Source organism: Panthera pardus, unplaced genomic scaffold (genome assembly GCF_024362965.1).
Source record: "Panthera pardus isolate Hobbes unplaced genomic scaffold, ASM2436296v1 HiC_scaffold_12, whole genome shotgun sequence".
NCBI classification, from domain to species: domain Eukaryota; kingdom Metazoa; phylum Chordata; class Mammalia; order Carnivora; family Felidae; genus Panthera; species Panthera pardus.
In genome coordinates, this window is record NW_026526677.1 from 60,225,474 (window position 1) to 60,251,376 (window position 25,903).

General features: G+C 38.2%; 1 protein-coding gene across 2 annotated transcripts in view; it reads left to right on the forward strand.

The window, feature by feature from the left end:
• The window catches only part of ACER3 (alkaline ceramidase 3), a 184,772-nt gene extending 160,239 nt beyond the window's left edge, over positions 1-24,533 (forward strand). For both annotated transcript variants that reach the window (XM_019449899.2, XM_019449901.2), the window contains 4 exons: positions 7,670-7,771; positions 9,909-10,013; positions 16,895-16,940; positions 17,461-24,533. In XM_019449899.2, coding sequence (XP_019305444.1) covers positions 7,670-7,771; positions 9,909-10,013; positions 16,895-16,940; positions 17,461-17,514 — 307 coding nt within the window. In that variant the 3' untranslated portion in view covers positions 17,515-24,533. The remainder of the gene's footprint in view (positions 1-7,669; positions 7,772-9,908; positions 10,014-16,894; positions 16,941-17,460) is intronic.
• Positions 24,534-25,903: the final 1,370 nt, after the last annotated feature.

Here is a 25,903-nt window from a genome sequence, read left to right on the forward strand (position 1 = left end):
GAACTAGGGGCCAAAATGTAAAACCAAAAAAGAAGCAGCTATGTGTGGTTAGTAATTTCTAGTTTAAACTGTAACTGAACACTGTAGCTTCATATGTCTTATTTCATATTATACTTCTCCCATTACTGATAGTTTTGACTTTAATAAAAGACATCCCATAGTTTTTAGTGTCACAAAATGAGAATTTTTCAACAGTATGTTCTAGAAAGTAATATACTAACTGGAGTGAATGTTTGTATCTATTAAGAAGTAGCCTTAACCCTTTCTCTCATGCCTTAACTGTCAAGTGATTAAAACTCTTAAAAGCATAGTATTAGAGTCAGCATGCTGGACTGACAGGTAAACGCTGAAGCGGTTAGAGCTGGTACTGATGCTGTCAGTCTTTAGCACTATCCGCTTAGCTGTGTTTATGCTACAAAAGTGCAACATTAGACACTAGCCAGCTAGTACTGCTACCTCATGTAACTCCAAAGAGGAAAACAGGATTTGATTAAGTGCACACGTCTTCTTTAAGTTACTCCTGTTGTCCTTGGCTTGGATACAGTGACGTGCAGACTTGTGTGGCCACTGTCTTTAATTACTTTGACTAATACCGTGAATGGACAGCCACACATTCCCTCTTCACCTGACCAGCAATGGCCCTTCAACTGCAGTAGGAAAAAAGAAAAAAACAAAAAACCGTTTTGTGTGAAAATTGGTGACAACTGGCACTTAAGATCAGAAAAAGAGTTGCTTATACCTGATGCTTTAAGATGCTGTCTGCCCAAAGCTCTGAAAGACTTTAAGATGAAAGCAGTCATCCTTACTACAATACTACTGAGTTTTTGTAGAATTTACATTTGATAGTAAAACCTACCTGTTTAATCTTAAAAAAAAAAACCCCACATAAATACTAATTTTAAAAGAAAGGGATATAAAAACAATATGTGCCACACAAATACTGACTAAAAGAAAGTTGGACTAGCCATTTTAATAACAAAAAAAATTAAGGCATTATTTAAAACAAATGTGTTTGCTACATTGTTATTAAAAGATTCACCTTACCAGAAAAAAAAAAAGGCAGTTCTAACTCTTCTATGGAAAATTTTAAGCAAAGATTGACAGAATTACAAAGAAAAATGTATCAGTGTTCCATCATGCTGAGTTATTTTAACACAGTACCTCTATTAAAAAGGATATAGACAAAATTTGAGTAATACAATAACAAGTTGGTTTAATATGTTTAACAGTTAGAGAGTGCTTGGTCTTCTCAAGCATGCACAGAGTGGTTATTAAATCTACCAGACACTAGTTTTAAAACAAGGTTCAACAAACTTTAAAGAATTATTACCATATATAACATGTTCTCCAACTATAGTACAGACAGGATTAGCCAAATAGCCCATATATTTGTAAATTTAAAACCACATTTGTAAATACAAGTAAAAAATAGAAATCATAGTAGAAATATCGTAGTTCATATAAAGTAATCACAGTGAAAGTACTACAAATCAAAGTAAGATATAGCTAAAGTGGTTCTTAGAGGGAAATGCATAGCCTTAGATGAAATAGGCTGAAGAATAATGAACTAAGCATACAACTTCAATAATTAGAAAGTGGATCAATAGAATCAATCCACATAGAAATGAAAAATGGGACTAATGAAGGGCAGAAACTAATGAAAAGAGGAGTGCCTGGGTGGCTTAATCAGTTAAGCATCCGACTTCAGCTCAGGTCATTATCTTGCAGCTCATGTGTCCGAGCACCGTGTTGGGCTCTGTGCTGACAGCTCAGAGCCTGGAGCCTGCTTCGGATTCTGTGTCTCCCTCTCTGACCCCTCCCTGGCATGCTCACTCTGTCTCTCTCTCTCTCAAAAATAAAAAAGAAACATAAAAAATTTTTAAATAATGAAAAGGAAACAGATATAATATTAAAGATTAACGTCTTCAATTTAATTTTGCTCCCTTCTGAAACCCTGCTAAGATTCCAACGAAGGAATTTATTTATAAAGCATAAATCCACAAGAAGACTTAATAAAATTTTAGAAGCTGGAAAGTAGATGGATTACTGCTAACTGCCTTAAGTAACCCACGAAAGCTGAATTTTAAAGAACCTCCAGTTTACACCAGAATTTTCTAAAATATCAAACATTAGCAGCAACAGACAGTTTGGAAAAGGAGCTAGAAGAGATGTCTAAAATAAAGAAGACTGGTTAAGGCTTTAAGAAGCTGTGAAATGCTTACATCCCCTCACCTACTCCATACCGCTGAACAATTGCAGAAGCCTATAGGTTTATTCTCTGGGAAGGGTGAACAATATCTCTAGATTGGGTTTTGCAGACACAATTGAGCATGTGAATACCATGGTGAAATCAGGGAAATCGGGTGACCTTATGCAATCTGAATGTTGTATGTAAAAACCTCTAAGCAGAAAATTGGAAGAATTTTCTTTTAGGGAATATGAGGAGCCTAAAAGACCTAAACATTCTGATATTGGGGGTTCGCTAATAATTGGTCCAGCAAAATAACCCTACAATGAAGGTTACTAGACTAAGGGCCTCAAACATATGTTTAGAGCTTGTGGTCACCTTTTTAGTTTCCCATTCTTCAAAATGAGACGGTGCCAGACATATGATAAATGCAACCAATATGAAACGTAGAGGTCAAAACAATAAGGAAAGAAAAGCAACTTAGAAGAAAACAACTTATGCGTGAAGAAGAAAACTTCAAAAATAACAAAACAACAAATACCATTATTCATATTCCTAGAAATATACTACATCTATGACTCAAGAGTAGGATGCAATAAAAAAGGAACATTCAAAGAATCTGCCCCCCGCCCCAAAAGAAGATACTAAAAATATAGTACAATGATAAACTGAAGTGAATGGTTTGAAAGATACAGTCAAAGAAGCTACTGGAATTCCTTCTCCATTGTGACTGCATTATGGTCCATCATCCCTCATCCACCAGCAAGAATCTACCACAGGAAAGGCTTACTAAACCCATGGTATGGTCCAGAGTAAACAGGACAGCATGAGATCTCAGGGCCCTTGGGCCCAATCACCACCACTGCTGTGGAGAAACAGTGAAGTGTTTCCTCAAGTCTGTGGGCTTCCTGGCAGAAAGGGCAGAAGCAAAGACAGATGGACACACAGACACACACACACACACACACACACACACGTGGGTGCCATTAGGCTGATGAGAAAGAAATGGAGAAGAGATTCGGTAGAAATATTACTGGGCTGGATAGAAGGGCCAACATAGAAAAAGGGGAGAGGACAGTGCAGATAAAATGGAAGGGAGGGAATCATCACCAAAATTATTCAAGAAAAGATCCTATACATGAAAGACATGAATGATTGCATTGGAAAAACCCAGTGGCTGTTCACAATGGGTGGAAATAAATCCATGCCAGTTTCAGAATTCTAAGACAAAGAAGATTCCACAAATTTATAGAGTTAGAAGGCATATAATACTTACAAAGGATCATGAATCAGAATGGTTTAGGACTCATCAAAACAAAAGTGGCAGCTGGAATTACAGAATTCTAACCTAGGATCTTGTAGTCAGCCAAACTACCAATGAAATGTGATGACAAAATACATCTTCTTATATTTGAATTCTCAAAAGAAATAGCCTATAAACGATTACTCAGAAGCCTACTGAAGGATGAATTTGACCAAAGTGAGAGAGTAAACCAAAAAGGAGGAAGACATGAAATTCAAGATGGGAAATCCAGCATCGAGAGAGGTAAAGGCAATTCCCAAGGTGAAGAGGAAGGGAAGGGATTTCTTAGATGATAGCCATATGCTAGTCAGGAAGGCAGTCCAGAATGAAGCACTGTAACTCCAGATACAGATGTGTTGCGAGCCTTCTGTATTATACATTCTTGTGCCTGATGATAATGGGTAGTTTGTCCCCAGAATCTTATCTGTACTTAGTTTATAGGGACTATGTGCTGATGAAATTCTTGCTCTCTCCTGTGTACCCTGCTACCTGGATAACCAAAGACGTTCATTTCACCCCACAGAAGAATTTTGCTTTGAACTACTGCTGAGAGCTGAAGATTGGCCCTGGTAAGTAAGCTTAGAAGGAGAAAATGGAGAGTACTCTACTCCCACTGGTCATATTCTGTCACATCTCAGCTCCTTACCCACACTGATACGCTGTCAGATGCCTTCACTGTGTTGAACCCTGTTAACTGGGACTCATTCTTGCCTCCCCTAAATGGGGTTATGATAAACTCTTTGAAAAGCTGAAGACGTCATCTTCTCAGAGATGTTCATCAAACAATGACAATAATACTTTTTCCATGCACAGCCAGGTTTATGCTTTCCTGATGGTTTTAAATTATTTTTTCATTGATTTATATACAAATACTTATAGTTAAAATAAAATATTTGAGAAAATCTATTCTTGTCATTCACCATATTAAAAAATAAAGGAGAAAAATATGTGAAGATAGCAATAGATTTAGAAAAAGCATTCTATAAAATTCAACACCTATTTACAATCTAAAAACAAAATAAATCCCTTTATAAATGACTAATAGAAGGGAACTTCTTAACCTGTAAACTCTACAGCATCTAACACATTTAGGCATGAAATGTTAAAAGAAATTTCTCTTCAAAATGAAGACTAAAACAGGAGTATATATTATCACCACTTCTATTCAACATTTTACTGGTTGAAGCCCTGTCCAACATAGTATTTGCAAATGACATGATCGTGTACAGAAAATGTCATAGGACACGTACCAAAAAACTGGAAGCAGTAAGTTGGAATTCAACAAGGTCATGAAATTCAGATGAATATTCAAAAATCATATTTCTATGTACTAGCAGTGGAACAATTGAGAAGTGAAATTTCAAAAGTACAATTTCCAATAGCATCAAAAAGCATCAGATGTTTAGGAACTAAATTTAGCAACAGTATGCAAGACCTGCGTATGGGAAACTACAGTGAACAGTTTTTTGCTGAGAGAAATTAAATAAGATCTAAATAAATGGAGAGATGCATCATTTTCATGGATTAGAAAACTCAATATTATTAAGATGTCTGTTCTCCCCAGCTGATCTATAGGTTTAATCAATCATAATCAAAATCTCTACAGGATTTTTGGTAAAAATTGAGAATCTGATTCTGAAATTTGCATGGGAATGCAAAGAATCTAGAAGAACCAAAACAGTTTTAAAAAAGAACAAAGTTAGAGGACTTACACTTCTTGATTTGCTCTGTGTTACACTAATCAAGACAATGTGGTATTGGTGATAAGAATAAAATACAGATCAATAAAACATCCAAATATAGACCACTCATCAATACTGACCTGATGTTAAGTAAACATCCAAAGGTAATTCTTTTGGAGAAAGGATAATCTTTTCAATAAATTGTGTTGAAACAACTGTATATTCTCATTTTAAAAAGTGAACTTAAGGGCACCTGGGTGGCTCAGTTGGGTAAGCATCCTACTTCGGCTCAGGTCATGGTCTCACAGTACATGGGTTTGAGCCCCACCTCAGGCTCTGTGCTGACAGCTCAGAGTCTGGAGCCTGCTTCAGATTCTGTCTCCCTCTCTCTTACTCTCTGCCCCCCCCCCCCCCCGCTTGTGTTCTCTCTCTTTGAAAAATAAACATTTAATAAATAAATGAATTTAAACTCATGCCATTATAAAAATTTCTAGAATTGAATCATATCCCTAAATATTAAAGCTAAAATTATAAAACTTCCAGAAGAACGTGTAGAAGTTTTTGCAGCCTTTGGTTAGGTGAAGTTATTATATAGGACACAAAAAGCTATAATGAAAAAATTTGTAAGTTGAACTTTATCAAAATAACAAATTTTTATTCTTCAAAAGACATTGTTAAGAAAATGAGAGGCAGGGGTGCCTGGGTGGCTCAGTCGGTTAAACATCTTAATCTTGATTTTTGCTCAGGTCATGATCTCATGGTTTGTGAGTTTGAGCCCCATTTCAGGCTCTGAGCTGACAGGGTGGAGCCTGCTTGGGATTCTCTCTCTCCCTCTCTCTCTTTCTCTGCCCCTTGCCTATGCGCGCACATTCGCTCGCTCTCTCTCCCTCTCTCTCAAGATAAATAAACTTAGAATAATAATAATAAAATAAAATGAAAGGCAAATCACAAACTTGGAGAAAATACAACATACATATATCCAACAAAGGACTTAATGTCTAGAATATATAAAGAAGTGTTGCAATTAAAAAAAGAACTCTTAGAACTCAAGAAAGCAAATATTTTTTTTAAATAGGCAAAGATTCAACAAACACTGTATTGAAGAAGATAATATGGATGGCAAATAGCATATAAGATGTTCAATAACATTAGTCATTAGGGAAATGCAAATCAAAACCACGATGAGATACCACTAACACCTACAAAGAACAACTAAAAGGAAACAAACAAAAACCGATGTTATACCAAGTGTTGGTGAGGATGTAGAACTAAAAACATACACTGCTGGTGGGAATGTAAAATGATACACACTTAGGAAAACAGTGTAACAGTGTCTTAAAAAGTGTAACATTCACCTGCCATTCAGTACAGGTGTTCCTCTCCTAGCTTTTTACCGAAGAGAAATGAAAACATGTTCATACAAAAACTTACTTGTCAATGTTCGTAGCTATTTTATTATAGAAAAAAACTGGAAACAACATAAATGTCCACCAACATTCGGACAGACAAACAAATTGTGGCTTATCCATACAATGGAATACTACTCAGCGATAAAAGGAAATGAAGTAGTGATACACATAACAACATGGATGAATTTCAAAATAATTATGCCAAGTGAAAGAAGCCATACAGTGAAGATCTACTGTATTATTCCCTTTACATAACATTCTAAAATGTGCAAACTATGCTTTTGGAGATGGTGGATATGTTTATTATCTTGATTGTAGTGTAACTTTCATGGATATATACAGATGTACTGATCAAACGTACACTTGAAATATATTCAGTTTAACGTAAACCAGTGATACCTCATTGAAGCTGTAAAAAATATATAAGCTATTGTTCTTGTTTTGGGTAACTCACCAAGCTTCAGTTTTCTCATCATTAATGTGCAAAGAATAATACCTGCTTCACAGGGTTTATTTGAAGATTTTATTCATATGCTTGTGTATCTAATTTACTATGGTGCCTACCTGACACATAGCAAGTAACTCAGCCAATGTTAATTCTGTTCCAGCATCCCCCTGCCTCTTCCAGAGGACTGATACAGTCCGTCAGATTACTTTCTTGAAGCACATAGCAATCAAATGGCACATTCTTTCTCATTTTTTTAATAGCTAAATCTAGTCTGCAAATGTATTAGAGAATTTAATAGATGGGTTTGCTTTTAATACTAACAAAAACCTTTCCTTCTCGGGGCACCTAGGTGGCTCAGTTGGCTGAGTGTCCAACTTTGGTTCAGGTCATAATCTCATGGTTCGTGGGTTCAAGCCCCACATAGGGCTCGCTGCTGTCAGCGCAGAGCCTGCTTCTGATCTTCCGTCTCCCCCTCTCTCTGCCCCTCCCCCGCTTGTGCTCTCTCACTATCAAAAATAAACATTAGAAAACCCCCCAAAAACAAAAAACCTTTCCTTCTCGTGAAAGTGATGGCTTCAAGCTCTGATGATGACAGGAGTTGACAACATTTCATTTTGCTTTCCCTTTTTTTCCCCACAGGGTTTATCCATGGCTCAGAGGACTAGGTTATACATCCTTGGGCATATTTTTATTGGGATTTCTGTTATGGAACATAGATAACATATTTTGTGATTCACTGAGGTAAGATGTGCATCTTTTTCAATCTTTGAGAAATATTTTTAGAAACAGTCTATAAGCAGAGAATTTCATAGGCATATAGAATTATTAGTGCCACTAAGCGAATTTTTGCCATCGTTGAATTTAAAAAGTATGTACAGCACAATAAAGTTAAATTCTGAGAACACTTTTTTAATTAACCTAAAAATTTGGACCCAAGACTATTTCGTAACATCTGTAGGGATTTTTTTGTGTGCACATCACAGAGCTATAGAGTTAATCAGATGTTAATTAGGCCTTTGAAATCTGCCTAATCTGTGTTGAAGAAATAAGAATGATTTGTAAGAAGCATGGGATATATATGTGTATAATTTTGTACCTTAATATACTTAATGTTCTTTTCTAAGGCAAGCATTCCTTTTACCATCTTGTCAGCTATTTGTATTGACTAAAGTTTGAATTTTGGGTCTCTGGATCCTAGTCTGTCATTAAGATACTATATTTCTGGGCCTCAGTTTCCATAAAGTTAACATGTTAAATAGGTTTAAAGTAGCGGGTCCTTCCAATTCAAAATTCTGTGCCCTAAAGTTTTGCATAAACACATATATTGAATAGCACCAGGGAGAGGCAATTAGCAAAATTCAGACTGTGAGAAATCTATAGGATGAATACCTGGTTTCTGCAGCATCAGTTGCAGAGGGGGTAAAAAAGGGAGGAGAGACATATAGATTAAAAGAGACCTAAGAGATTTACGGTATCAACCAAATACAATGGTTGACTTGTTTTGAATCTTGATTTAAGCAGACAAACTGTAAAAAAAAAAAAAAAAAAAAAAAAAATTCTAAACTTACAAGACAATTGGAAGTTTGATCAGTAATTGAATATTTGGTGATATTAAGAGATTATTGTTAATATTTTATATGTGAAAATAGTATTATGGTTAAGTTTTAAAGAGCTTTTAATCTTTTAGAGACACATAGTAAAATATTTAGAGTTAAAATACAATATCTGGGATTTGCTTCAAAATATAGAAGGGGAGAAGCAGATGAGAGTTTAGATGATTGGCTGTTAGTTACAATTATTGAAGCTGGATAATGGGTACATTATTACTTTGCCTATTGTTGCACATGTTTGAAATTTTCCATAAAATAATAAAAATAATAAAAAGTTAAATAAGTAAATTTAGATTTTAAATGTATATAAATAAACAAGTAATATACCTAGCTTAGAAAACTAAGGTCTGAGTGAGTAGTTCTGAATCAGTAATATACATCAGAAGCCCTATTAGAGCATTTACACTGCTGAGATAAGTCATCATCTTCTGGGTGAAAGCCACCAAGAAATAAAGTAAGTTCTTAGAGATGGTAATTGTCTCAAAAATTTATGGGCTATCTAGAAAAATAGTTTGGTGTTTAACATTGATTTTCTCCCTTCTAATAATGAGAATGTTAATATGGTACACACTTAATCAAAAGAGCTAGAATCTGAGACTCAGCTGTGCCACTTGGCTGAGTGATTTAGGCAACTTGGTCTCTGAATTTTAGTTCCTCATCTGTAAAGCAAAGCTAAGAATATCTACCTCAATGTCTCACCTAAGTAGTGAAATAATATTTACAAAAGCACTTCATAGACTGTACAGTGTTCATCTAAGATGACGGTTGTATGTAGGCCAAGGAAAAGCATGTATCTGGTTTCTTGACTGAATAGCTAAGTAGACTAATGTTTCCCAAATTGTGTTCCAGGAAACACTAGTTTCATAAAATGTTAGTAAGATACTACATTACGAAAGGGTTCTGTGCATTAGTTCATTACCTGAAAAAAAATGAAAATAAACTCTTACAGTTATGATAGGACTTCTCAAAGCCTTTATTCTGTTAATATATACTGCAGTTTCCAAGAGGGCAATAAACTGTGTACCATTTCCCACATTTTTTTTGAACACAGCATCATTTCTTCATGGAACTTCTGCTAGGAATGCTGTTCCTCAAAACACACTTTGGAAAACAATATGGCAGACTACAGCAGACTTAAGGAAATTAAATAATTGCCATGTTTGAGAGTCATATTTCAAAATGTTCGTAGGCTGTCAGCATTAGTTGCTAACTATTAAAAAAAAAAAAAAGATAATAACATGGTGATTTCTTCCCTCCTCTTTTCACAGGAACTTTCGAAAGAAGATGCCACCTATCATAAGTGTTGCCACACAGTTTCATGCATGGTGGCATATTTTAACTGGCCTTGGTTCTTATCTTCACATCCTTTTCAGGTAGGAAATAGAGACTGTTTTAGCATAGTGTTGAAGTATTTATTCTCTTACTCTTCAAAAAGAATGGTGTAGATATAAAAAGACAAAATCAGGAACTTATGTTCCAGCTTTGCCTCTGCCACTGGGTGACCTTAGGCAAGTCCCTTCCTCTCTCTCAAGCTTAGTTTTCTCATCCTTAAATTAAATTTTTTTTTTCATGTTTATTTACATATTTTGAGGGAGATAGAGCATGGCGCATGGGCAAGCGAGAAAGGAGCAGAGAGTGGGGTCAAGAGACTCCCACGCAGGCTCCACACTGTCAACACAGAGCCTGACGCAGGGCCGGATCTCATGAACCGTGAGGTCATGACCTGAGCCAAAATGAAGAGTCAGACGCTTAACCAACTGAGCCACCCAGGCGCTCCAAGTTTTCTTATCCTTAAAAGTGAGATAGTTGTACTATCACCTTGACATATGATCTACATTTTAGAGCAAGTAGGATATAAACATTTCCATTTCATGTCGATCAACATATCTTTGTTCATAGAGAACAAACTTAGAGGGGAAAAAGCAGCCAGATCCCCTGAGTAGGAGCCTGGGAAAGTATGAGTATCAGAAGTCCCCAGCTTAATTTGTCTCCTTCCCTGAAATAAGTTGGTTGCCATTTCTCTTCCCCTGCTCCCCTATCAAATGATTGTTGGAGGTCAATCATTTATAACAAAAATGAAGTTAAAATTCTCTCTGATCACCCTATTCAAATAATACCTCCATATCACTCTGTCTCCCCTTACCAGGCCTCATTGTTCTTCAAGCATTTATAAGCAGTTATATATATTTACTTGTTTGCCTCCCCCAGCTAGACGTTAAGTTCCTTGAGAGCAGAGACTTTATCTTACTCACTGCTACCCTCTCAAATGCTTAGAACAATACCTTTCAGATAGCAAGCACTCAGTATATATTGTTAAATAATTGAATGAATGAGTGTATACCTGTTGGTCTCTTTACTGGGGGTCAGACTATGTTTAGACTATTGGTCTCTTTACTGGGGGCCAGACTATGTTATTTAGGTATCCTGAATTATCTAAAATATAACTACTAGTAATATCCACCTAGGTGGCTTAGTCAGTTAAGCATCTGACTTCTGCTCAGGTCATGGTCTCGTGGTCCATGAGTTCAACCCCCCTGTCGGGCTCTGTGCTGGCAGCTCAGAGCTTGGAGCCTGCTTTCAATTCTATGTCTCCCTCTCTCTGCCCCTCCCCCGCTCACACACACATGCACATGCTTGCTGTCTCTCTCTCTCTCTCTCAAAAACAAACATTAAAAAAATGTTTTTTTAACGTAACTACCTGTGAATTATAGAAAAGGAACTTCTGGGCAGCTAAATAAGAATCATTGAATTAATGCTGTGAAGAGCTCAAGGTTATTAATCATGGAAGAGCTCTTAAACTTTGGCCGTAAGTATACTTATTTTACATTTTGCCACTTGTTACTACATTGATTATTTGGATTCTCAGCCCGTAGCACATTAAAAATATTCAATTTAAAATGGAAGGGATAGGAAATGTATGGTAAATCGATAGGTGCTAGAAAAAGAGAAACAAGAATAACTGTAGAATGAGCCTGAGAATTAAAACTTAGCACCTTAACACTGCCCTTGGGACTACCCAAGGACATTACTGCGGTGTAATATAGTACAGTAGTAAATTTCTATAATAAATACTCAAGAGGAGGTGAAAGCATACTTATCATATTGTTTTTTCCTTTTACACCTTCCCCTTTCCACCTCCCTTTCACTTTCTCCTTCTCTACTCCTGGTATGGAAAACCAGGGTAATGAGGGGGAAGAAGTGCTGTGCAGAGATGGCAGCATTCAGTGTCCGAGGAATGAGGAATGAGGAAATGAGGAAATAAGGAATGAGGAATGAGGAAAAGGGGTCGGTTGTAGCAGCCTGCTGAGCTTCCAAGAAAACATGGTGGTGACGGGGAAGTGGCAGCTGTGTGGGGCAAGGAAGCAGAGTGATGAGGGGAGGCTGGAGTTAGGAAATGGGTTACACTGGACAAGTAAATCAATTAATTAAACATTAAGTAAATATATTGAGGATAACAAAAGCCTGATTTCTCCACTCTCTCAGAAGGGATTTACAAATACTGAAAGAGGGAAAGCTAGAAAGAACCTTGAGGGGGTTAGATTGGAATTAAAAGTATTAGTATGAACTCAGGAGTATGTGACACACACATGTTCACACAGATATGGAACAAGTTGGATGTGTATGTGTTGTATAGATCATAAATATATATGTATACATATGTTTACACATACATGCATTGCCTAGCTCTGTGAACCCTGTGAAGGCCGAAAGGCAAGCAAGCTTTGGCCTGTTAAACCTGAGTTAGTTTGAATGTTAAAATTAAATAGCAAGAGTTTCAAGTTACACCCACCGAATAAAATGAGAATCTGTGAGTACATACGAATATGAATGAACGAGAAGGGAAAGCTCTTCTTTACAAAAAAATGCTAACTAACAAATGTAGAAGGAACAACAGACACGAACGATCACCATTTGGCAACTATCTTAGGGATAGTTGATAGGTATAAGTTATCAATGGATGCTCTGGCTGACAAGTGGGAGTAGGATGAGGAACACATATTTGTGTAATTTAGAATATCTCCCCATGAAATACTAATACAAAGGGGAAAATGGTTACTTTACAGTGAAGAAAATTGGTAGCAGCCACCTTGACCATGCATTTAAGTTAACATCACCCATGATGGAGCAAGTCATTAGAGTATGTCTCCTGATACAAGGCCCTGAAATGAGCTCAGATCATTTCTGTAGTGTTCCTGCCAAAAAACCCTGGCTTGGGTCTGGGTATGAGGAAATATTGCTGGGCCTATGATGCAGGTCCTTCTACAGAATGAAAGTCTTATACTTTGTAAGGACTGTCAAGTTTGTGAGACAAAGAAAGACTGAAGAACTGTTCTAGCTATAAAAAGATTTTTAAGACATGAAAACTAAATGCAATTCCTGTTTGTGTATAGCAACCTGGATCAGAAAGGAAGAAAGAAATTATTGGGACAATCAGCAAAATTGGAATGAATTCTTGAGTTGGATGTTAGCCTTGTATTAATGTTAATTTCCTGACTGGAAGGGTTGTATTGTAATTTAGGAGACCGTCCTTGTTTTATGGTGTACACATTAGAATATTTAGGTGATGGGCATCATGTCATACAGTGACTCTATAGGATATGTTTATACACTTGATCATAGGTGCATTTGTGTGTGTGTGTAAAACAAATGTGGTTAAATGATAGCAATTGGGTCATCTGGGAGAAGGGGATACAGGAATTCTTCAGACCAATCTTGCAACTTTCCTAGATGTTTGAAGCTATTTTTAAATTTAAAAAATTAAAAAAGAGGAAGGCCTCCAGATCATGGTTTTGTTTTGTTTTGAGATATTTGTAGTATAAATAAGCCAAGAGAAAACTGATCATCTAACTGGTAATCAAAAAAATGCCTTCTAAAACAGTAGGTTATCCATTTTTGTGAATAAAAATACATATATGGACTAAATATACATATATGCTTATAAATGCTTACTGTCTTTGTAAGGGTATGTTAACCAGTAGGTACCAGCAGTTATCTCTGGGCTGCAGGTCACAGCTAGGAGACAGACCCTCTTTTTCCTGTTTACTCTTTAGTACTGTTCAGATTTTTCACCAAATGATTGTATTACCTTTTTAAAACAATCATTTAGTGGTGCCCAGGTGGCTCTGTTGGTTAAGCATCCGACTTCAGCTCAGGTCATGATCTCACAGATCGTGAGTTCGAGCCCCACATCAGGCTCTATGCCGACAGCTCAGAGCCCGGAGCCTGCTTAGGATTCTGTGTCTCCCTCTCTCTCTGCTCCTCCCCCCCCCCCCACCTTGTGCACAGTCTCTCTCAAAAATAAATAAACATTAAAAAGTTTTTTAAAAGAAAAAATAATAATTTAAAAATAAAGCAATGATATATATATACATATATATGCATATATGTGTGTGTATATATATATGTGTGTGTGTGTGTGTGTGTATATATATATATATATATAATGTTTATTGTATATTTGAGAGAGAAAGAGACGAAAGAGACAGACAGAACGTGAGCAGGGGAGGGGCAGAGAGAGAGGGAGACACAGAATCCAAAATAGGCTCCAGACTCTGAGCTGTCAGCACAGACCCCAGCGCAGGGCTCAAACTCATGACCCGTGAGATCATGACCTGAGCTGAAGTCGGACGCTTAACCGACTGAGCCACCCGGGCACCCCAACAATTAAGATATTTTTTATATCTATTAAGTGAGCTCTATAGTATTTTGAAATTCCCTTCTGTATTCTTTAGTTGCAGTGAAATGGCATGATCATGTATTACTTGTCAGTGTAAACTGATGTAACCCATTTGGAAAGGAATTCAACACTGTATGTGTTTGTGAAAATAAAATATTTGTATTATATTTTTTATCCCAGGTATTCTATTCCTTAGAACTTATCCTAAAGAAATAACCCAGAAAAATGAAAATGTGTGTGTAAACCCAAATATGTTTATCACAGTGTTACTTAATTAGCAAAGCAACAATAATAGTAGAAGAAAAATAAAACACACTATCCAATAAGGTAGAATTTTAAAGTAAATTATAGTATATCTTTTATTCATCTATTTAAAATTATAAATATGAGGGGCGCCTGGGTGGCTCAGTTGGTTAAGCGGCCGACTTCGGCTCAGGTCATGATCTCACAGCCCGTGAGTTTGAGCCCCACGTTGGGCTCTGTGCTGACAGCTCAGAGCCTGGAGCCTGTTTCGGATTCTGTCTCTCTCTCTCTCTCTCTGACCCTCCCCCGTTCATGCTCTGTCTCTCTCTGTCTCAAAAATAAATAAACGTTAAAAAAAAATAATAATAATAAAAATTAAAAAATAAATAAATAAATAAATAAACATTAAAAAATTTTTTTTTAATTATAAATATGAAAATTCTATAGCAACATAGAAAGATATTAGGATTACTTGGATTTTTAAGTGAAACAAACTAAAATCATATATAGGTAATTATTAACCCTGTGTAAAAGTTAATTTGTGTGGGGACAAAGGTTAAAGTAAATACAGAAAAAAAGTAAGCATTTTGACTGTATTTGGTGGCAGGTTTTGACTTTTTTTTTGTTTTGTTTTACATTAATGTTAAAATGTTTTACTTTGACTTTTTTTTACGTTTATTTATTTATTTTGAGAGAGAGAGAGAGAGCAGGGGAGGGCAGGGGCAGAGAGAGGGAGAGAGAAAGAATTTTAAGCAGGCTCCATGCTGTCAGTGTAGAGCCAAATGCGGAGCTCGAACTCACAAACCAAGAGATCATGACCTGAGCCGAAATCAAGAGTTGGATGTTTAACCAACTGAGCCACCCAGGCATCCCTACTTTGATTTTTTTTTTTTTAAAGAGGCAGGGAAGATAGAATATGTTTTAGACATATTTCATCCTAAATAACTAAAAATAAGTTTGGATATTTATTTTTGAGAGAGAGAGAGAGAGAGCGCACACAGGCAGAGGAAGGGGAGAGAGGGAGAGAGGGAGACACAGAATCCGAAGCAGGCTCCAGGCTCTGAGCTGTCAGCACAGAGCCCGACGCGGGGCTCGAACTCACGGAGCCATGAGATCATCACCTGAGCCGAAGTCAGACACTTGACCAGCTGAGCCACCCAGGTGCCCCAAGACTGTATACAGCAAGTAAATAACGTGGCTCAACATTGTTACACAGTTATAAAGTGATGGAGCAATGATTTGAGCTCAGATATTTTTACTTCACTGTGTCAACTCTTTGAAATAAACACGTGTACAGTAGTCTTAAAGGGCACATGTGTTATATTATTACATTCTCAAATCATCCCTCTGAAATATTATTTGCATGCTTCATTCAATGACATAGCCATAGAATCAAAATTTCCATAACTGAGGCTTAAATATCCAAACTTCTTGGGGCACCGGGGTGGCTCAGTCCGTTGAGCACAACCACTCTTGATTTCGGCGCAGGTCATGATCCCAGGGTTGTGGGATTAAGTTCCGCATTGGGCTCCACACTGAGCATGGAACCTGCTTAAGATTCTCTCTCTCCTCCTTTGACCCTCTCCCCACTCATGCTCTCTCTACAAAAATTTAAAATTTAAAAAAAAAAAGTCCAATCTCATTTTCAGCTGTTACTTATTTTAGATATTTCAAAAAAATTTTTTAATGTTTATTTATTTTTGCGAGAGACAGAGCATGAGCTGGGGAGGGACAGAGAGAGAGAGACACAGAATCCGAAGCAGGCTCCAGGCTCTGAAATGACAGCACAGAGTCCAACATGGGGCTCGAACTCATGGACTGCAAGATCATGACCTGAGCTGATGTCCAATGCTTAACTGACTGAGCCACACAGGCACCCCCAGATGTTACTTATTTTAAAGGCTACTATGAGGAAGGCTTTCTGTTACCTTCCTGATTATTTCATACCTGTATTGTAATCCTCTTAGAGCTGATATAACCACTTCCAAAATATTCTAAGAATACTCTCCTTTAATCCTGGCTACCGTATATCTTCAGAGATGAAGCTGGCAATTATATGAATCATCAAGCATGAGCTGAATGCTCCCTGCTAAACTACAAACATCTTGAGGTCACAGTCTGAGAGTGATCATTTCCCTGTCTTCCTTAGTATCTTGCCAAGTGTTCTGCATAGAGTAGGTGCTCGAAAAAATGGTTGCTAAATGAACAAAGAATCTACCAATGTTGCTTTTTCTTTGTATGTACAGAGGCACTATGGTTAAATTTGTCAGTAAGCCAGTTTGCATGAATTAAAAATTAATCTGAAGAGCTTTTCCCCCTCCCCTTTTCTTTCAGTTTGTATACAAGAACTCTTTACCTGAAATACAGGCCAAAAGTGAAGGTATGCTCCCTTCCTAGGAGTGTGTGTGCATGCGTACATGCATGTTGGGGCAGGGGAGGGTATTGGGAGGATGGGACAGAGATGGGAGAAGCGAGTGGGTGGAAAGGTAGTAGAGAGAGTACAGGCTTTGGAACCAGATGCCCTTGAATCTTAGGTCTTCCACGTACTGCTCTATGACCTTGGGCACGTCTGTTCTCTCTAAGCCTTAGTTTTTTTCAACAATAAAATGGAGCTGTTAATAGCTACATTACAGAGTGTTTTAAAGATCTGAGATGATTTCAGTGCCCTGCTCCATGCCTGACAAAGTAGAAACTTCAGCCATTAAATAAGTTAAATAAAAATCATTTCTGAGATCTGGTGCAACTGGGAAAAGAATATGCTGAACTCAGGCTACTCAGGACAGTTGGTAGCAAACCTATGAAACACTGAAGCACTGTAGTATTAGCACATAGGTTCTTTTTTCAGGGGTAACATGGAACAGTTACTTTCTTTCATTTTGTCCTAACTTGTTTCCAAACAGTTTCTCTTCGGAATCTGGCCAGTGATCCTGTTCGAGCCTCTCAGGAAGCACTGATGAATTATTCCAGGAAAACAAAAAAAGCATCTACCACAGGCCTGGCCAAATGAATAAGGAAATCCTTAAAGATCTACACGTCCAAATATATCATGACCATCACAGCAAAGGAGTGACTTTCTAACTAATGCTGCCAGTCACACAGAGAATAAGGAATAGTCTTGTTGGATGTTGAGCTCGCGTCTTTATCTCATTTGTCCCTTCTCCTCCTCACCCTCACCCTAAGATGTTTAAAAAGAAACAGACATGACGTGTGTATATATAGTTGAATGCTGGAAAAATGAGGCTTTTCTTAACAGGTTAACAGTTTGTGCTGATCATAGGAAATTTAACCTTTTTCCCTTTTTTGACAAGGGTTGCATGTAAATTATACTTTGCTTAATATTTGATTAAACGATCAAAACAGTCAGCTAAGTATTGGCAAAACCCCATACCCAGATGGCCAGCTGTGGAGCCGGCCGTGTCAACCTTGATTTGTGTTCTTGTCGTAGTAACCTCATGAATGGTTTTCCAAGGTGAAAAAGAGCTATCTGTGGGATTCTGGTAGTTCCTCACGGTCTGCCCTTGTGCTAGTCAGCATGTCATAAGCAAGCTCCAACTGGCCACTCGGTTCCCTACTTGCCATACCCCAGATTTGCAGTGGGTTCTGGGGTGTCTGTGTGTGGCCACCGCCAATCAGAGTTGAGTGGGTCACCTTGTAGAGTTTGCGAAGACCACTAGGACACCTGTGGGATGTTGTGCCTCCAGGCTGTTAGTTAAAGGTGGTTTCTCTGTTTTGTTTGATCTTCGCAGATCTTTAAGTTGTCACTGGTTTTATGGCTAGGCAAACATGATTGGTGGTCTGGCCTGCCAATATTCCACCCTCTTGACAGAATGTGTTTGAAGTTACCAGTGAATGTTGTTTGTTACACTCTTTTTAAACTATGCCATGTTTTCCAGTTTTCAGAGGGGCCTTGGTTATGCCCAGGGAAATGTATCAGGTTAACTAGAGCTAAAAGGATCAGGATCCTATTTACATAAAGCTTATTAGAATGCCTGCCCCTTCATTTGTTGAAGGAAATAGATACAAGAGTTGAGAATGGCTCTCACTTACTTGAACGAACTCCCCAAAATTAAAATACTAAAAAATGGCAGTGAAATATCATCACAAAGCAGCTAGTTCTGATTTGGGTTCAAATGTATAGCAAATTGAATTACATTTCACAAACATAACACCAATCTGGAGTAAAACCTTATTTGACCCCTTTGCCTGAGGTATCACCGTATTGGTAGCTCTGTACCACTTGGCATTTTTGCGACTTTATTATAAAACCCAGATTGTTTTTACCGCGTGGTGACATTGACCCAGATTAAATCCTGAAGCTACAGCTTCAAAAGGAAAATAATTTTTTTCTTCTGCAAAGGTATAAAAACACTCCTGTCATTTTTCCAGTATCCAGTAAGTCGCCTTTGTACAAATTTAAAACCAGTACGGATTTTGTTGTTCTTCTTCACCTTCTGGCCTTAGTTTTAGTCCAAGCACTATTTTCCTTACCAAAGCATGCCAACACACCATTAGGCATAAACTTCTGCCTACTTTTATGATCCTCCAGCAAGAAAAGCACTTGCCAAAATAAATCTAAAGAACTTTGGTTGTGCCTTAAGAAAACCTAAAACTAAGCAGTTCTAATACACAGCCCGTAAGACTGTTCTTTCGCCATAAGATTCTGACTTCTGGCTACATTTCATGTGCAGCTACCTAGGCTATCAGCCATCTTACATTTTTCAAATAGGTTCATTTGTTTCACACCATTGTCTTTTGTACTTTTCACTCAAGCTACACTTCTGTGTAAAGAACCTATGTATGGCAACAAAGGCACAGCCTTCTTGATAGCGCAGCCAGGCGCAGGGAGACTGAGGCTGTGCATATCACAGACAAGGTGTGGAGAGCCCCCACTGATACCGAAGCCCTTTCCAGCAGTTTGCTGAACGAACACTTCAGCCACCACCCCCTGTAGTCACTTGCTGAATGAAGTTGTCCAGCACCTCCATGGAGAAGCACGGGCACCACTGGGTGACTTGTAATGCTGTGGCCACTTGTTCAGAGACCCTTGTTTCTGCTGTGAAAACAGCTGGCATGGAAGCAGAAAGCATTTTAGAAGTGTTGAGCAGAAAGCAGAGACTGAATCCAGGCTCTAACTCTCCCAAGTTAGCCTGTGCCTCACATACGGCTCTCTTTCTAGCAGCCTAAGTATTAGCACACTCAAGACCTCTTTTCTGTGCCATAGCAAGTATTATGGAAATACTGCTGACCTTCAGGGTATTGCTAAATCAACTTTATTTGAATGGCTTTATTTTTCCCTTCTAGGATTCCAGGTAGGCATTGTAGGGTTGGGTTCCCTTTACTTCCTTGGCAGACTTCCTGAACTAGAGTATACAAAAACCGATTTCCTGCTGAGCAAACATATCTGATGTGAAAGGTGCTCCTCTGTGAGCCCTGTAGCAAATTACATTTTAGAAAATACTAGTATCTTATGAGGATATGAAAGCAGCAGTTGGCCTGTGTATCTTAATATCCTGCCATTTTCACTCCAGAAAATTGAAAGCAATTTGACTTTTTTTCAAGGAAAAACTAAATGAAAGGTGGTTGTCCTAATCTGGTTGGTCACTCCACCCACCCCTCCCCACTGTGGTGCTTTCATGAAACATTGCCAACACCTGAAGTGATCTCTTTTATCTTTGCGATATTGTATAAATTGATGATTGGGGATAAATTGATGACAAACATTTGTTTTTGATTAATTTACAAATGAGAACCTCAAGTAGTGTATTTGGTTTAGTAGAATCAGATAAAATATTATGGTTTACCCTAAATGCACAGTTTCCAGGACCATTAAACTAGCCTTTCCTTACACTAAGAATGTTATACTGATGAAGTTTTGGGGTGATGGTGGGGTAGTCTAGAGCCGACAAGAAAGAATTCTTGAAGATGCCTTTGGTGCAAAGGTGATTTTATTAAAACAAGGGGACAGGACCCATGGGCAGGAAGAGCTTCATGGGGTCATAATAGGTAACTCATTACATACCCTCAGGTTGGGAGGGGGTCAGGGATAAAGTAAGCCTCTACGGAATTTTGGAAGCAAGGTTTCCAGGATCTTGAGGGGCTAGCTGTTGCTAGGGAAATGCCACTTATTACCACTTAATAAACCCTCAGTCATGAGACCCTTTAAATGTATATCGAAGGCCCATAAACTTGGAGTATGATCTCCAGCGTATATCTTGGGAGAGTTGAGATAAAGGAAGTTGACTTATAGGATCCTCGAGGTTGGGATAATATTAAGCCAAGGTTCTCTTTTGCCCCCAGCAAAGTGTCATCCTTGAGGTAGCTGAGTTAGAGGGAGGTCACTCTGCTGGTCTCAAGGACTTGTCAGTGGGCTGTAGGCAGTAAGGGAATTTAATTTTTCATTTGCCTTCATTTACCATGGCAAGCATTTAAACCCCTTTCCTTTGTTCTTGGGTAGCCAGGAGTATCCGAGGACTATCACACATTCCACCTGGTCGGGGGAGGGGGGTGGTGTGCCAGCCTGTATTTTGCCCTCAGCTTGCCTCGTGCTCCCCCATCAATAGTAAAGATAAAGAGGTCAGAGTCAAAATCAAGAGACCAAAAACTTTGCATGAAAACCTTTAAATGCCAAAAAAAAAAAACCCAAAAAACTATATTCTATTTAAGATTTGATTTTTAATAATCTCTACACCCAACATGAGGCTCAAACATACAACCCCAAGATCAAGAGTCACATGCTCTACTGACTGAGCCAACCAGGCGCTCCAAAACTAAGTTCTATTTTAATGCCTACTCCTTCAGAATTTAGCCAGTGCCGCTTAAAGTGTAATAATTTAGTTTTAAGGTTTTCTTATGAGTCATATGGGTTCCATATTACTTTGCTCTTGAAAAAAAAAAGAATCATGTGTTGCAAAGTTTAATAGTTTTAACTCTCAGTTGCACGTTTACATGGCAAAAGAAATTATTATAACCCTGTGGTTTATGATGTGCTACTGGATAAATATTTATATAAAACTGATGTTTCAAAGAGAGTCAGTTATAATTGGAACTTGCAAACTGTATGGCAATTTGCAGATCTACCTCTGTTTTACATTTTGCCTCTTATCGGTGCCATAATGTAATTAGTTTGATTGCATGAGTTTGTCTTGTTTTTCAGTGTCTAAAATTACAGCTTACTGTGCTGTAAACATTTGAAAATAATGACTAAAATTTGGCTAAAAGTAGTTAAACGCCTTTGTAGCGAGGGCTATAAAATGAAAAAAAAATAGTCATGGCCCATCTGAATGGAAAACTTCGATGCTGTTTTTTAAACTGTTGCACTTCAAGAATAAGGAAACTGTTAAATGTCTAATTGTAGTTGCTAGATGAGAAATTGCCAGTTTTGCTGGGGTTCCTGTGAGCATGCTGCTGGACTTAACAATGTCTCCTGTTGGGGAGGAAAAATCTCTCCTTTACCCTCTTAGATTCAGTAGTTGAGGGCCTGTGAATTAAACTGACAAATGAGAGATGAGCAAGAGAAAATGTAGATTTTTATTCACATGACACAGAGCATTCAGAGAAAGGTGGGGCCGGAGGCAGGATTTGGGGCTTATATACACCGTCTTAATAAGGGGAGGGGAGGGAAAGAGAGGGCACTGAGGGGAAAACAAATGATGTTCAGAATGGATAAATGGGCCCTTAGGAGAATAGATGGGAGATTGGATAGTTTTGTGACAATGTCTGCTCATTTGTGATGCCAGAGTCAAAACTACAACAGTTGAGTTCTTTGGGGGAGGTTCTGCTTTTAGGCAGATAAAAAGGGAGTTCAGGGAAAAAAGCCTCTTCCTATATCTGTTGATTCTCAAATGCCGTTAACACAAAATAATTGTTATGCCACAGTGGTATGTCCCCCCCCCCCCCCCCATCTAAGACTTCCTTTATTTCCCCTAAGACTTCCCAAGATGTTTCAAGGACCAGAAGCTGAGATGGTGGCTGTGGAGAGAAGATTCAGGTTAGAAGTTGGGAGGTAGGAGATGTGCAAAGGGAAAGAAGGCATAGATTCATGGAGAAAGAAAAGGGAAAACAAAAATTAGTAGTTGGAGCAGATTATAAACTCAGTTTGAGTGCAGAGGACAGGCAGTCAAAATGATTTCTAAACACTGGTCTTGAAGTGTCTTTAAAAGGCAGAGTCAGAATGGTAGTGGCAGTCTCACAGTCATGGGTATTTCCTGGAGCTCAGACGACCGTGTTCTGGTGAACTTCCTGAGTGGCCCAAACCGTTGTGATAAATCCTTTGAAGTTCCCTTCAGCTTGCAGGGCTTAAGGAAATGGGCACCTATCGGTGCCGAATCAGGAGGGTGGAAGAAAATTGGAAAAGTTATTTACTGACAAAATACACAAGGTGGCATGATCCAGCTTACAAAGAGGTGAAAATAGCTCAAAGAGAATGAACAGGACTAGAATCTGATAATCCACAATGGTGGGTTATAGTTTTCCATTGAAACCTAAAATTACCCCCATTTTCATCAAAGATAATCAAGGTAAGACTGTTTTTGTTTGTAGCAAGTCTAGTCTTATCAAATTTGACCTGGTTGTAAGTGTAGCAAGAGTAGTAATTGACGTCATAGTCCTTTTTAAGTTTGTTTGGCTGGAACTTTTATTAGGGATCTCAGATTGGACTTTTAAAAGCCTCAAAGCTAGGGGTGCCTGGCTCAGGTTATCTCACAGTCTTCAGTTCAGGTTGTCTCACAGTTCGTGGGTTCGAGCCCTGCGTCAGGCTTGGTGCTAACAGCTCAGAGCCTGGAGCCTGCTTCGGGTTGTGTCCCCCTCTCTCTCTGCCCCTCCCCTGCTCATGCTCTGTCTCTCAAAAATAAAATAAACAAAAAAATAAAAGCCTCAAGGCTGGGAGAACTCACCATCAGACTTCACTACAGATTTGGGTGAATTCCTTCTCAAGATCCCCAAAATATCCTAAATTTCTGGGCCTGCCAGGAAGTATCCTTCCTTACTCACCTGGAAGGCTGGGAATCCTGTAAGCCAGGCAGGTTGTCCAGGAAGGCTTTATAAGCTCTGGCTCCTTAAAGTCCACCTTAGTTCTTAAAACTGGTCATCTCTGATTCTAAGCACACCATTCTCAAATATAACATTCCAGTCAAAGCCTAATATAACCAGTGTTTCAAATTGTCTCGTTATAAAGAGAACAAATTCTTACTGAACATTCAAATACTGCCATGAAAATAACATTCAGTAAGAGTTTCCAAACTCTGGATGGATGAGGCAGGGAGAAAAGATAAATGTTTGTTTTTGTTTACAAAGACATAATCGACTGAACTGCTGTGTGTTATATAGCTCATTTAACAGAAAGGGTTTCTGAAACCAAAAAAAAATGAAAAACATTAAAGAACCAGCAATATTCTAAGCAAAGGTCACAGAAGAAATCATAATCATTCTTTATCAGTGTACTCAGTCTCACGTGCTAACTTCAGGTGTTTCTTGATTTGGGATTAGCAGTTTTATGAATCCACAAGCTTTTCTATTTGTTCTAGAAACCATTTGTCCAGGGATATGATCTTAAAATTACCTAAACAATGACATCAGAAGCCTGTACCCCCAAGTACCTATTGTAGTCTCTACCATGGGTCCGTGAGACAGTCTTTTTTTGTAAAACAATATCTGTGAGTGACAAAAGGCTTTAAATGGCCATGGTTAAAGATTTGATAAAGAGTTCTTTATAATGTAGTTGACAAGGAAATGTAGCTGTCCCTGTAACATTCACTTTAGATAACTGGAGGTGTGACTAATCGCTTTCTACCAAGACATGGACAGCTAGGACGTTGACAAATTTCCAACAATCCAAGAAACTTTTTACTTTTAGGAGGGAATTTCAACATCTAGTTTTGCATTCATATACTATTGGGCTCATTTCTTAAAAAAAAAAAAAAAAATTAAAAATAAATGCATTCAATCAGCCAGTTTACCCACATGAATAAGATATTCCCCTCTTTTTTTTTTCTTTTTCTCTCCTCCACTCCTGCCCCCTTCTGTAGACCCTTTACAGCTTTCTATGCCCATGCGGGATTTTGTCCTTTCCTCTTCCTTCCTCATTCTGGAACAGCCTTTTTACAACCTCTGTGCAACTACTGTAGGATAAAATTGCTTTCCTTTTTTTCTTAACAAAACACATCTTTCATACCTTTCAGGCCTTTCGAGATGCGTCCCTTCTTTATTGTTTCTAGTACTCTCACTTACATATATTGATTAGCATTCTTAGCCCCTAATAACCTTAATTTCCAGTGAAAATGAGGAAGTTGACAGTTGTGAACTACCACATATCAGCATTCTGTAAATTAGCACATTTATGAATGTACCACTTCAACTTCCAGAGGTAGCTGCTTCTTTATAATACAATTTATTTTTTTTTTAAGTTTTTATTTTATTTATTTTGAGAGTGAGAGCAGGAAAGGGGCAGAGAGAGGGAGAGAGAGAATCCCAAGCAGGCTCTGCACTGTCAGCACAGAGCCTGACATGGGGCTCGAGCCCATGAACTGTGAGATCATGAAATCAAGAGTCGGATGCTCAACCAACTGAGCCACCCAGGTGACACTCTATGGTACAGTTTCTTAATGTGGTGAAAGAACATGTTTATTAACAGGTCCAAAACATCTTTGGTCTTTCCGTAAAAATAAGTCAAAGGTAGATAAACTTATGTTTTGTACTTAACGTTTTAGGATCTAAACTCAGAAGCAGACAACTGCTTCACTTGAATTCAAACTGAAGACACAACTCTGGCTTGGGAGCACAAACTTTGACGTTAGATACTAAACCCTTGACACCCTTGAGGGGAAAGTGGAAACTGTGAGGGATAGCCAGTCTCATCAAGCAACAATTCTTTCCCTGGCAGGCGATCAGAGCTGCTAAGAAGACCGATCACTGAGGAAATGAAGCAGTATTGTTAGCTACAGGATTTCTGCCGTTGTAGACGCACCACTTGGCCATTTGCAATACCGACCCCATTTTTAATTCACTGTAAATAGTGAATTGAATTATTTCACAGTAATGAATTCATTCACATTAAATGTGAATGTTATTTCACAAGGCCTTCATTTATCATTAAATCCAGCAAATGACTGCTTGTTTTGATTGGCAGAAAATGATCACGAGAATATTTCCTACTACAAAACCCTAAAAACTCAAAAAATTCAACCACCGGTCTGCAGGTGGCCTAAAATCGCCCCCCTCTATTTAGCCCAGCCAGCAGCTATTGGTATTCTAGCACCAATCACAGGTCACGCTTCGCTCACGGTTCCTTTTCAACCCTTCTCAACAAGACCTGCTTCATTGCTTTAGAGTGCAACGTTGATACTTGAA